At 44.2% G+C, this 14675-nt stretch overlaps 1 protein-coding gene across 3 annotated transcripts in view; it reads right to left on the minus strand.

Annotated features, from left to right (window-relative positions):
- Positions 1 to 14675, minus strand: part of DYNC1I1 (dynein cytoplasmic 1 intermediate chain 1) — a 2048030-nt gene that overhangs the window by 860505 nt on the left and 1172850 nt on the right. For all 3 annotated transcript variants that reach the window (XM_078663722.1, XM_078663723.1, XM_078663724.1), the window contains exon 7: positions 2491 to 2580. In XM_078663722.1, coding sequence (XP_078519848.1) covers positions 2491 to 2580 — 90 coding nt within the window. The remainder of the gene's footprint in view (positions 1 to 2490; positions 2581 to 14675) is intronic.

Here is a 14675-nt window from a genome sequence, read left to right on the forward strand (position 1 = left end):
GCACAAACGAAGACATAGTTTATGACTTACAGATATGGTAGAGGCTGGAATTTGGGGCCCACAGTAGAACGGTTTATTTGCAGGTGCGAGGAGCCCTAATCAGTTTGGTGATGAATGGGCTTTGTTCAGAGACGCCTGGCACAGGCCTGGAGGAGGCTTCAGGAATTTCCTGGGGGGTACAGACCAGCGGAGAAGAAGCCTGGGAAGCAAGGTCAACTTTAACGAAGGGTCCAGAGGAGCACCAGTATGGAATTTGCCGCCAGAACCGATACCACGTGAGGGGCGTCTCTAGGGGCGTTCCTATTGGATATGTGATTTTGTATTAGGGACAGCACCCCGGGGAGGAGACAGTGCAGATGATCTGGGGAGCCTAAGAAAGCGGATGGGTAGGCAGATAGATTGAACTTAAGAGAGCGATTCACCAAGGAGACTAAGAGAAGTGCGTGATCTTCTTTGGAAGTCACCACGGCTGACACCTTTTTAGGTAAAGATCTTGTTAAGTAGGGATGTCACTTAGTCTAGTGTAGGGACAGACTAATCTGAATTTTTCCTTTCTGTAAATGACTCTTAAGTTGCAACTTATAGCGATACTTGCAACTCTCATGGTATTTGAGATATTTTTGATCATTTCCTTTTGCCGATTGAGAGCATTTCGAGAATTCCTTTTTATATTGATACCTGTATATCTTTTGAATCTTATCCTGAGATGTTTATATCTTCAGATACTTTTGGCTTTATAATAAATCTTTAAACTTATTTGTAGTCAGTGGTTCTTTAGAGTGGTTTAAGTTCTTAATTGATTAACCTAGTAGTGGATTGCCTTTTACTCAATGACAGGTACCAACGATCCAGTCGACCTGAATTGGGATCTGGAATAATAACTATAGACCAGAAATCCCGCGTTAACAGGTGCACTGCTCCTAATGATAAAAGGTGCACTGCTCCTAATGATAAAAGGTGCACTGCTCCTAATGATAAAAGGTGCACTGCTCCTAATGATAAAAGGTGCACTGCTCCTAATGATAAAAGGTGCACGGCTACTAATGATAAAAGGTGCACTGCTTCTAATGATTAAAGGTGCACTGCTCCTAATGATAAAAGGTGCACGGCTACTAATGATAAAAGGTGCACTGCTCCTAATGATAAAAGGTGCACTGCTCCTAATGATAAAAGGTGCACTGCTCCTAATGATAAAAGGTGCACTGCTCCTAATGATAAAAGGTGCACTGCTCCTAATGATAAAAGGTGCACAGCTACTAATGATAAAAGGTGCATGGCAACGAATGATAAAAGATGCACGACAAAGGTGCACCGCTCCTAATGATGAAAGGTGCACTGCTCCTAATGATAAAAGGTGCACTGCTCCTAATGATAAAAGGTGCACTGCTCCTAATGATAAAAGGTGCACTGCTCCTAATGATAAAAGGTGCACGGCTACTAATGATAAAAGGTGCACGGCTACTAATGATAAGAGGTGCACTGCTTCTAATGATAAAAGGTGCACTGCTCCTAATGATAAAAGGTGCACTGCTCCAAATGATAAAAGGTGCACGCTGCACTGCTACTAATAAGAAAATGTGCAGTGAGTTTGGGCAAATTGATTGAATTATTAATTGAACTATTGATCTTAGTCTGGCCGGACAAGTAGAAAACCCTCCCTGGCATTTGTGGGTCTCCCGCTCTAAACTATCCCTATAAATCCTGGCGGCATTAGCATGAATTGTATAAGCAATCGCAATGGAGCGCACACCCCTAGCCCCTCCTCCGGATCGCCCCTCGGGAATCTGGTACATGGAGTTCTTGAGTGGTTCACCCATGTGGGTGCAAGTAGGTACTTGTAAAACTGATGATCTCTAGACCCGATACATGTCCCGGGTTTTTGGATATCGCCCGAGACATGGCTCGGGTTTCGGGATAACTTCCCTCATCAGTAGAGAAAATAGTTAGGGGTGGAAGAGAAGGCCGCCAAACAACCGTCAATGGCCTCGATGCCCGAACCGGCACGCAGGTGCGTCGTCCAGGAGCCCGTCGGCTCAAAGCTCAAGGGAGCCAATTTGTATAAGCAATCGCAATGGAGCGCACACCGCTAGCCCCTCCTCCTGCCCTGTTGTCATTTTATGTCACTTTCTATCTCAGCAAAGTGAGTGTTATTCTGTTGCCACAGGCGGGAAATGCTGCAACATTTATTGGAGAAAAAATCATTCAACACTCACACAACCTACGGCGATTTAAAACAAGAAGGAAATGGACTTCCTGACCCCCCCACCCCCGCGTTCGCCTAATGGCTGAGGTGATGGATGTGAATCCGAAATCTGATCAAGAGACTTAGGCAGGGTAGGCCAGGTGCACGCAAAAGAGGGTGTACATTACCCACAAACACCAATGCAAAAAAACACTCTCCCACAATTGTAAATTTAAAAAAAAACACATTTTGGAATGTTTTTTTAATAGCCCTGAACAACGTATTCATTAGGCGTGTCTTTTTCGTACCTTCGTTGATTTCCGGTTTCCGTTCTTCAACTTCCACCTGTAAATCGTGTACAATTTTGAGCTCTGCCAGCTCCTCATCCTCTTCATCCACTAGAAAGAGAAAGACAAAGAGTGTTATTAAAGTTTGAACTGATGGTCACACCACAGTGTTATCGCCCGATACCCTCCTCTCTCCCCACCCACCCTGACTGGATCCTCATGCGTGCTCTCTTGCCTTCCACGCTCTTCCTATTTACCAAACACTATAGTACAACTTTATGCATACAATATGTGTTGTTAAGCTATACCAATTCACTCATGCCACCCTAATTATTTGAAACGCTTCTTATGCCCTGCTGCCCTATGCCATTGTCCTACTGTTGCCTAATTTTCCAGCAAAGGCTCATATGCACTAAAGCATTTTCCCATCGATACGGAATAGATAAAACCCTTTAATAAATCATGCCCCAAGTTATTTATTATATTTTAACAGGCATCCTTCGTGGTTCTTACACATTGTGAAGAAATAGCTCTGCTTCCCTTCTGCCATGCTTGTTCACTTGATTTTCCAGTTACAGTCCACATATGGACTATGCCAAAGCTATTAGGGTGTCTTGCAGTCACTGCATCTCTACTTACACATGCTGCCTGTCTGTAATAATATGCTTACTCACAAGAGATATGAAAGGCACTCATTTAGGGCCAGATGTACGAAGAGGCAAGTCTAAAAAAGTAGGAGCAAATTGCGCATCAGTTTTTTGCAAACTGCCTCTGATTTTGCAATGCAACGTAGGTCACATCGGAACACATCCAGTCACAGGAGGTAGCTACAGACACAGGGCTAGTGGCCTGCACGGAACAGCACACCTCAACCCCGAAGAATTCCCAAATGGCAATTTTTATTTTTTTAAGCAGCCCTTGTTTCTTGAAAGAACTCGTGGTGCCTTTAAAATACAAAAATTAAAATAAAGTAAAGAGCTTGCTGTTTGTGAAAAGTTCGGGGGGAGCAGCACTGGTCCCCTGAACTACGGTGTCCTCGAGCGATTAACCCGGAGAAGGTGAACGCGCTAAGCACTGACTAGGTGCATCTGCCGACATGGGCCAAAACTAGAACCTTGCTGAACCTGAACAATCCGGTTCTAAAATTAATTGGAAGACCATTAACCCTTTATAAACTAAGGAATCCTTTTGGACTAACCAATGTGAATGGATCATTGTGATACATCAATAGGAATGGCTTAAGCCCAGTAGTAGTCCCGGGAGAAGGGCCGAAACGCGTTGGCTACGCTGATGAAAATATTTTGTACATTTTTTCAATAAAAAGAATGAATCAACACACAATAAGCCTGAAGAGTATTGAATTAATCTAGAAAAAGTATTGCAATTTATTACAAAATAGAAAATTGTAATTGATCAATCTTGTGTTTGGTAAAAGACAACATTCTGACATAACGAACAGGGAGAGCTGATCAATTTTGATGCTTTAACAAATACCTACAAGCAATTTTACAGTTGCAAACCCTATGATTTTGGGAACAGCAGTGTTTGCAAACACAACATGGCTTTTCACACATGGCCCCTTGTGTCTTCCTTATCAAACATGAAGTGCTCACTTTTTGTTAGTGGTATTAATGTACAGGGATTTACCTATTTTACTGGCTCAAAATACATCGCTAAGCGCAAAGAAAACTTACTAGGCAAACGAGTGCTAGATAGCTTGTCGATCACATTAACATATCTCTCTTTACCAAATAAATACATAAAGAAAGAAACAAACGGACAAATAATGGATTTGCTTTTAGTTCCCAGCTCGAGACTTTCGGGCGTGCAAATAGCGCGGATGCATAATGTTTAACCACGAGAATTGCAAGCAGCTTGAAGCACATCACTGTAAAGGAATTGCCACCATGGAACAGTTCCCTTCTAACGGAACCGACTTCCTGCAATGCGAGCTAAAGATCGCGGGGTTCACGTCCAGTGGCAAGCACCTGCTCGCATCCCCCGTGGCAAGGCTCCGTTTTAAACGCTTTCAGACCCTCCACCGGGCCCTGGGGATTTATATCAAGCCGGCAAGGGAGATGATGAAAACAACGCGGGAGCCCGGCAGACATACCCCACGTGGACACCTGTTCCGCAGAAACCTCATTTCCAATTCATTTCTCATCAGGCTCGTTCTCTTACGTGACCCACAGGAAGGGGTTAAGGAGGGGGTTGACCTCGGGTGGTGCGCCATTGGCAAGTAAACAACGCGCATACAGTTCAGACAAGCCTCTGCCATCAGAATGAAAGAAAAGCCATGATGAGAAATGGCATTTGCAGTTCCAGGCGAAGCTCTTGCATTAATGTGAAACTAATGACTGCTAGAGAAATTGACATATGTCAGCTACCACTGCCAGATGTTACATTACCATTTTTTGGTCTATGCAAATGTATGGGTTTTTTCACCCTCTTCCACATTTTCTTTTCAGAGTATTTTCAAAGGTTACAAGACACTTCCTAACGATGCAACACGGCTAATACAAGCATGCATTCAGAGGAAAAAACATTACAATTGTTTTTTAAATGTTTCTTTTCTTCATTTGCTATGTAGTGCGTTGTGCAGTTGGAAAAGAGAAGTAGGAAGAGAGAGGCTCAGAGCGAGGAAAAGAAGAGAGAAAAAACACGTAGGAGCAGAGAGAATCAAGAAAGACAGACACAGAAAGCGGTGGAGAATGAAGGTATATGTTACATAATGGAACTGATAGAGATATAATATGAGCGATGGGCGAGAGAGACAGACAGCCACCTTCAGAGTATGTCTATTTAGCCTCAAATAATGTCAGAGCCATCGTTTGCTTTTATTGTAACAAAGAGCAGAGAATTGGTCACACACTATATTAAACATTTAGTCCTTCATCATGATGTCTGGAGGACCGCTACCGACAGGCCGTTTGTGGCAGTCTGGCCAACATCCAGGGCCACGGTCTGACCACCGATTACCAAACTGTGGGAGGGCAGAGGGTGGGGGATAGACCGCCACCTCCGATAAGAACAAGGAGCCTGTCGAAACAGGAGTCGGACAGCAATCCCTACAATGAAGGTGGTGTCTGCCGGGCCACAGCAGCAGGGATTATGATGTCCATTTCTGACAGCCTTTTCATGGCGGTCCCACCATGGATGGACCAGGAACCGAAAGAAGCCCTGACAAACAGCGTGGCCGGCCCCCGAGGGAGGGGGGCTACTAGGTGGACGCACCACTTCTCTCTCACCGTAGCAGCTTTTGTTACCGTGGGCCGATACTGCAGTTATGTTGCAAAACTGGCCACCGGTAACAAACTGCCTCCCACCCTGGTGGCCCACCAGGGAAACACCTGGTGCCTGCTACGGCCAGTCTGGCCCTGGGTCCCACTGCCTTAGAAAAGGGTGTCAGAAAGGGACTTTGGGGGGCCTCTAACGGGACCCCTGCACCCCATGGCCCACCGATATGTGGCCAGGGGGGCACATGGGGTGCAGCCACAAACATCCAAGCACCACGTGCAAGGTACCACATGGTGCCTGCCACAAAGTGCATGCATGTTTGAAAACATGCCTTTTTCTACTGCAGCATGTGCTGCGACCCATTTCCGGGCCCCAGCACAAGCCAGAATAGAAAAAGGCATGTTTCTGAGAGCCTAACCGGTGTTCTTATCATATTATGGCAGGTGGTAACGTGGACTACTTGTCGGGTGGTCTCCATCCCACTGCGATGGCGGATGGATGCTCGTCCAACTGCCATCATAATGATGTTCTTGATGTGAATTATTTTGGAGTAATGCTTGGTTGATTCCAGTGTTGTTTGTATCCCGACTACCAAATGGCATAATTGCAGAATTTTGCAGTGAGCCATCCTTATGAAAAGAGCAGTGTAAAGCGTGATATTTACATGGTGGAGACGCAACTGGTGGTCTCTACCATGAGAGACAGCCTCACATATCCTTGAGGTTACTTGAAATAAAGGTAGATTAATCTAATTGGGGTTGAAGGTCTGTGGTTTCAATGACTGATTTGACATGGTGAGTTAATGCTACAGGAGACCATGTTATCCTGCCTTATTCATGCACTATTTGCCTTTGGAAAACGCTAAAGCACCCTCTGATATGGTGCCCGGTGGCACCTGCACCTCCATTCCCCCCGCCACCATGAACTGAACCAATATATATTTCATATATTTATGTTTCCTATGATGAAAACACACTCGTCCTCGCTTCTGCAATCCCATTTTGTATTACTGTTTCTCAGTCACCTCCCTGTCCTTGTAGTACATTAGTACCTCTCCCCTCCTTGCCTGTTTAGCTGTGTTGCCTAGGTAATAACTACTGCGGTCCCATCATGATTAACAGAGTCAAGGTCAAACTGACCTGGCAGATGTGGCCTGTACCTCCAGGAATCATTCAATCCATGCTTGCACCATTTGTCTTAAAAACAGCTCTGCTGCAAAGATTTTCACAGAACCAGGCCAAATGATATTTTGATGCGCCTTTCTGTTCAACACATGTCCATTTTTTAGGTCATTACTTGCAATTTAATGCTCTCTTGTAGTCATTAACGCTGGTGCTGTAAGTTCACCAGCAACAGATATCCTTAAAGCAGCATCGACCCTGCTTAAAGATGGACGAACCAGTCAGTAAAGACAGTGGGGATCAGGACAATTGTGTAAATGAAACAGACCCATCTACTTTAAACAGGATGGAAGCTACCAAAGTAGTGGAAAATACCACAAGGGCAGATGGTTAGTCTGCATTTTAACCAGGAATGAAAGATGATACCAAGGATCCATGTGAATATGAAAAATCCGTAAAGGACAAATTTGCTATTTCATGAATTCACCATGACACGTTCTTCGGTGATAAATTCACATTTATGACACTATGGGGCTAATTACGATGTCGGGCAGACTCCTGTCCGCCCAACATCGTTGTGGATTGGGAACCACCCAAGCTCAGGTCGGCGGTTCAGACGTCAGTATTTGGATGCGACCACCCATAGGGCTGTCGGAAACATCGATTTTTCAATGGAAACTTGTGCAGTGGGCGGAAAAGACCGCAGCACATGCTCCCATTGAAAAATGTATGTTTTGAAACGTCCCTGCACCATGTGACAGGCACCTCATGGTGCCTGCCATACGGTGCAGGGATGTTTTGGGGGGCACCATAAGTACCCCGAAGGCCCCATTGCAGAGGGCCAGGAAGAAAGGGGGCTCTGCTAGGGCCCCCCCCAATGTCACTTTGCAACAGCCTTTCCATGTCGGAAAGACCAACATGAAATGGTTGCCGGAAACTGACATTAAGGGATTATGAAGTGTTTCTGAAGCACCGACGGGCTCCTTGAGCCTGTCAGAAAGCATCAGATGGCCCGTCCGCCTGCTGCCTCCGACGTACGCATTGTAATGTGTCTGTAGGACCACAGCAGCAGATGTTGCGACGGGATGTCTGTTGGGGTCTAACCGCCATCGTAATCGGACCTTTGTGTTGATTATTTTTCTTACAGGGATACTCACACCCCGTTATTCCCCCTTTCATAAGTGCCTTTTGCTGCCATTTTATAAAACTTGTCAGTCACTTACTTCCTGCACCAGTGCATGCATTTCCCCTTCTAATGCTCTTCTCTATCTTGATAGTTCTCTTTCTATTTCTTTCTGTTAAATACAAAGCAGACATGATTTTAAGAGTGCCGCTTAAAGGGGAAAGCATATGCTGGACTCAGGAGCCTGATACTTAAGTACTTTGACAGTGGTGCATGAACTGCAGGCGACTGGCGACTGTGACCGACCTCTCTTCATTAATTTATAGGACTGTTTTTGTCCATGGCCAAAACGTTGTTTAATTTGTGCTATTATGGAGTATTTCACTTTTAATGCATTAGAATCATGCAATGCTGATATGACTAAAGAAAGGGAGACGTGAAAAATAGAAAAAAAACATGACTTCTTCATCAATGAGTTTTTTCATATTATTTTAAATACCCACGTTGGTAAATGTGGAGGCTAATTTTGGAATATGGTAGATGTCCTGCATTTGTTTAAAAATAAATCTTCCATGATTAGTATTGTCCTTCAGTAGACTGATGTTCGTGACATATAAACCTCTACAAGCAACCTCTGTTGTGCTTTACAATACTCGCACTCATTTTTTCAGCTTTTCTATGATCTCGATACTTGCACCCACCGTCATACCGCTGAGATTCCTTGTATTTTTCTCACATGAGGCAAGGACATCTGCTCACCAATAAGCCATGGGTTACAGAAGTGACCACATGCATCCTTTGATACCTGCCCACATTTCTGAGATAACCCATTTGTCTAGCCTCAGGTCCCCAAGACTATTCTACTTTGTTACTGTTGCGGGCTTCATGAGACTGAGGTAGTGAGGGTAGTGCCAGGGATCAAGGTCAAGCTAGTGGTAGCAGCTGTTGCTACTTACTGCCCCTTATCCACATCCACAAGATGAGGCTGCAATGACCTGGCTTTAAAGCTCCAGATCCCACTCCTTAATGTCTCTGTGCAACAAAAGTCAAAAGAAGCACAGGCATAGAAGACAAAATGGGATTCTACTCAGACTTTGGGCTGATCATGAGCTCGAAAGTCCCACTGCTGTACTGCTTCAGTGGCTGTCCTAAGAAGATCGTGTGTCAGAGGTCTACGTCTGCCGTAAGACAATGTTCTCGCTGTCCCCAAGGTGGTCTTGCTGACAGCAGTATATATTTTTTCCTATATGTCGACGCTGGTGTGTATATTTTTGACTGTAGTGTACATAAATGCATGACAAATGAGAAAATTCCAACTACCAGTACATTCCCAGTGCTGGAGTCCGGACCATATGTGCTCAGTCCAGTCAATGGGTAAATACTGCAAAACGGACATACCTGGATTTCAATGCCAATAGGGTCATATTCTTTGTGGTCAAGATACTGCTATGAAGGGGGAACCTGGAGTAAGGGATCCATGTGGGAAACTGAAGGGAATAAAGCGAAATGGGTGAGTATGCACCCCAAATCCTTTGTTTCCGCTGACTTATAGCAGGCAGGTCCACTGCCACAGTCGGCTCGTCGGAAAGCCAACTTGTAATTCGGATGTCGGTGAAGCTTCTCTGTATCACCCTATGACAGCTACTTTTCCCCGACTGCCATCGAGGTGGTGTGCGAATGGCTGTCGGTGTTGCTCCGGCGATCTTTCATTCTGAAAACCGACAACATCTTAATATCATAATAAGGTGGGCTGACCAACTCGTCGGCATCGATGAATCCAATGTCAAGGCGTCGGCAGCGGTGGGACCGTTGAACTCGAAATCAGACCCTTAGAGTTCTTTAAATGCTAGGAAGATGGACGATATAGCAATAAAGGCTTCATCTCTGGTTGTCTAGGCTAGCCTTGTTTGTTGCCAGGGCTGGACTGGAGTATGGGACACTAGGAAAACCCCTGATATGCTGCTGTTAGTGGTGGGTAGACAGAAGAATCATCAGCTATCTAGCTTGATTAGCAGCCAGAGGGAATACACACAAAACCCTCTAGTATTAAGAAAATAGTCAGACTTGCTTGCTACATTCACTCGGGACAATATTGTACTGGCTTCAACATTTTCGAGGGCTGATTGTAGTTCACTCTCCACATTTGGCTGAGAATGTCGTGCACGAATCAAGAGCACCTATTGTGGTAGGGTGCCCTGTGAAGAAACAACATCTGTAGCTGGGAAAGAAAAGACACAACTCCGGCTAATCTCTACTAATGTACATACTGTGCTCCACTCGCTTTACGGTTTGCCAAGCATAATGGCTGCACTTCTGAGGGACAATGGGCAGTTAGGAGAGTGAATTCTAATCTCTGGATTGTAATGTGTGCCTGTACGCACACTGGTATGCCAATGCACAGGAAGAGGATCCACATGGCATAATGAATTAACAGTCAATCACAACTTTTTGATGACTTTAGCAGTTGCAAACAATCAGCCTATTTTGTTACAAAAAAAATAGACCTGAGGAATGTAAGGCAACTTTGTTTTAAGTTTAGAAGGTTTGCATTTCTTAAGTCCAAAAATGATACAGTAGCATAGCATTCAATATATTTTGAAAAGGGTTGTTAGTTGCGTGGGAACAGCATCTATTATTTCAGAAAACAAGTTGATAATTGAAGCATTGTACAATAAGTAGTTGTCCACCTATCTAAGTATATAATACTTCACCCGCTAACTTAGTATTGTATTACCTCATCGTCCTTAAGCTAACTTCCTTCATTACAAAATCAGGCCAGCCTACCTCACAAGACATCTAGTACCACGATAAGTAGAAAACAGAATACCTTTCCTACCCTCCTCCTGCTTTTTGGTGCCTCAAGCATCCTTACTGTGTCAGCCATGTGTGGTGCTGCAGCTGCTGAGCTACTTCGGGGGAAGTGTTTTTTATTTACGGGCATGTTGGGCACACCAGGACTGGCCTGGCATTCTTTTTCTTTACTGGAGGTGCTGCTTATGAGGTCCACGGGGCAGGATGAAGCGGTGCCTCCTTCATGAGCGGTGAGGATGGAGTTTGGCCGGCTCAATGTGACTGGGACTGTCCTTTCGGGTCATGGCATAGGGGGAAGTGGTGCTCTCCTTGGTGCCGACAGCTACCAAAATGAAGTAAGAGTCCCATATGAGGCTGTTTGACTTATTAATCCTATTTTTGCATATATGTCTTCTTTTCCCATACATGTTGATTGGAGGCAGAGGGAACAGTTCCATAGGCATTGGTTCTTTCCCAGGGTATTTTTTTAAAATGTATTTAGGGTGGTTCTTCTTCTCTTGTCCTCCTGTAGTAATAAGGGTGTGGAAGATTTCTGCCAAGAGTGGAGACATATTGTCCTATTCAAAGGATGAAGGCCCCCTTGCAGCAAAAATGTTGATGCCTGTGGAGTTCCCAAAGCTGCCAGCCTTAATTTCTGCTGCAGAGGTATGGGCCAGGATTGAGCCGGCAATATCTAGGGCTTTGGAAGATAGAGCTAAAAATAAGCCCAAAGATTGAAAGCATACTGGTGGTGCAAGATTCCTCTAACTCAGAGATTGGTGCCCCCTCTACTTTTTCAGGCAAATACGTACGGAGAGAGGAGGTGCTGGACATTCTGCAGCATATAAGGCAGAATTTTAGATTTTCTACCTTTCCTGCTCAACAGACCATAGAGAGCGTTTTTCCGCAATATTTGAGGCCCCCAATTTTCCCCATACAATTTCATGGGAGAATAAAAGGCTAAATGACATGAGAATGGGGAGAGTTGGACTGTTCTACAGTGCCATGTTTTTGCAAAAACTCTTCTTTGGAAGAGGGAGAAGATTCTCTTCTTCATAATATTAAAGTGGATGCCATCTTTGCCACATTGATTAGCAGAACAGCTATTAATCCCAAGGACTCTTCACCTTCGGATACAACCAACAAAAAGGTGGAGGGAGCTTTTAAGAAAGCTTTTTCTGCAGAGAATCTTGCACTCAAAGATGGGATCTATTCCGTCTACTCTGCGTAATCTTCAGTGATGGATTTGTGAAATTGCCTATGGCGATTCAGGAACAAACCAACTGCTCTGAGCGTCTGGTTGATATGGAACAAGAAGCCAAATTCTTAGCAGATGTGTCTTCAGATGGCTTGAAGGCCTCTCGTATAGCCACAGTGTCTGTGGTTATGGCAAGAAGGAATTAATCGATGAGAGATTTGAGGGATAGGCTCATCAGAAAAAAGCAGCGCTTTTAAAAAGTCCCTTTGACGAGAAAATGCTATTTGGGAAACAGCTAGATATAATGATTACAAAGGCTTTTAACGATTGGAAACACGCTATGCCTTATAAGGGAAAATCCTCATCCGCCCAAAGCTACTGGGGATATTCTTATTGCTCGACCCGAAAAGATTCCAAACCTTATGCTGATCATCAGAGAAAATTCCAGCCGAAAAACTCAGCATCCAATACAGATTCCAAAGCTCAGCAGAAAGTGGAAATCCTGACAATTACTGGGCAGAATCCACCTTTCCAATAGAGGCAGGCTTTCTCATTTCCTAGAGGCATGGGAAGACAATGCGATAGATCAATGGGAATTGAAAATCATCATAAATTGCTATCACATGGACTTGTCAAGTTGCCTCCTGAATGGGGTAGCATCTGACCACCCATCACAAAGGATGCAGTAAAACACCAGGCACTGAGGATGGGGGTTCATGCCCTCTTAGAAAAGAGAAATTGTGCAGTTTCCTGGGTGAAAAAGGGAAAAGGAGCATATAGCATCTTAATCCTAATGCAAAATGTTTCTGGAATATGCTGGATGGTTCTGGACCTCAAGAAAGTGAATGGGTGGGTCAGAACATTACAATTCAGAATGGTCCCTCACCAGTCCATAATTCCAGTGGTGGACGTCTAGGACTATATGACATCCATAGATCGTCAGGAAGCCTATTTGCACATACCCATAGCAGAAGGTCATCAAAAATGTCTGATTTGTCATAGGCAACATAATGTTCAATTCTGAGTTTTGCTATTGGGGCTGAAGTTGGCTCCAGAAGTATTCCCGACAATCCTGGTGCCAATGGTAGCATTGATTCACCATCAGGGAATATTAATTCTTCTGTATCTAGACAATTTGATGATTCATGCTCCATCCAAGCATTTCGTACGGCAGTATACAGCCATAGCTTGTTCGGTTTTGCAAAGGCATTTTTTTTTTATCAGTTGGGAAAAGTCCAATCTGATTCTGACAAGAGCAGCAGTTCAGTTCATTGGGGCAAGATTTTACACCAACATTGTTATAATCACCTTGTCGTAAGAAAGAGTAGCAAAGGTTTTATCTCACATCTCAAATCTTCTAACTCTGACTGCTCCAATGGCTTCTGCATGACTTCAAGTACGAGGAGATTTGGCTGTAACATTGTTTCTTGTTCTTTGTGTCAGGTTCCATCTACACAAGCTGATAAGACACATGCTAGCACATTGTGCTCCCCTATCCCAGCCTCTGACACTTCTGATTCCTCTTTTTCTCAGGTATAGGAGGAGTTGAGGTGGTAGTTGAAGAAGGAACACATTCTGAAGGGACTGCCTCTCTCCCTCCCAGGTCCAAGAATTGTTACAATGGATAGCAGTCTGGCAGACTGGAAAGCTTGGGTAGATGTTCATCAGATCAAGGGGTTCTGATCTCTCTCCTAAAGCAGAATATCATCCAACTGGAGAGAGCTGGAAAGGGTATGATTAGCTCTTAAGTCCTTTCATGTCACCTGACGAGAAGAGTGGTTCTGGTCAGAACAGACGATGTGAGAGAAAAAACATATGTCAACAGGTAGGGAGGAACCAAGTCATGGTCACTGGTGAAGAATGCAGAAAAGCTGTTTCATTGGGCAGAACCCAGACTGATCTCCATCTCTGCAATCCAAAATCGACTTAATATCCAATACTCTGACAGACAATATCAGCACCAACATTCCATCCTCAGTAGACTTTTGTCTCCATCAGAGGATATTTGTTGAGATATCACTCAGATGTGGGGAATCCAGAGATAGACCTGATTGTGACATTTCTCAACTCCAAAGTGAGAAGTTTCTGTTCAAGCAACAAGAAGGACATACCCATAGCAGAAGGTCATCAAAAATGTCTGATTTGTCATAGGCAACATAATGTTCAATTCTGAGTTTTGCCATTGGGGCTGAAGTTGGCTCCAGAAGTATTCCCGACAATCCTGGTGCCAATGGTAGCATTGATTCACCATCAGGGAATATTAATTCTTCTGTATCTAGACAATTTGATGATTCATGCTCCATCCAAGCATTTCGTACGGCAGTATACAGCCATAGCTTGTTCGGTTTTGCAAAGGCATTTTATTTTTTATCAGTTGGGAAAAGTCCAATCTGATTCTGACAAGAGCAGCAGTTCAGTTCATTGGGGCAAGATTTTACACCAACATTGTTATAATCACCTTGTCGTAAGAAAAAGTAGCAAAGATTTTATCTCACATCTCAAATCTTCTAACTCTGACTGCTCCAATGGCTTCTTCATGACTTCAAGTACGAGGAGATTTGGCTGTAACATTGTTTCTTGTTCTTTGTGTCAGGTTCCATCTACACAAGCTGATAAGACACATGCTAGCACATTGTGCTCCCCTATCCCAGCCTCTGACACTTCTGATTCCTCTTTTTCTCAGGTATAGGAGGAGTTGAGGTGGTAGTTGAAGAAGGAACACATTCTGAAGGGACTG

The sequence above is a fragment of the Lissotriton helveticus genome, chromosome 10, assembly GCF_964261635.1.
Source record: "Lissotriton helveticus chromosome 10, aLisHel1.1, whole genome shotgun sequence".
Taxonomy (NCBI): Eukaryota; Metazoa; Chordata; class Amphibia; order Caudata; family Salamandridae; genus Lissotriton; species Lissotriton helveticus.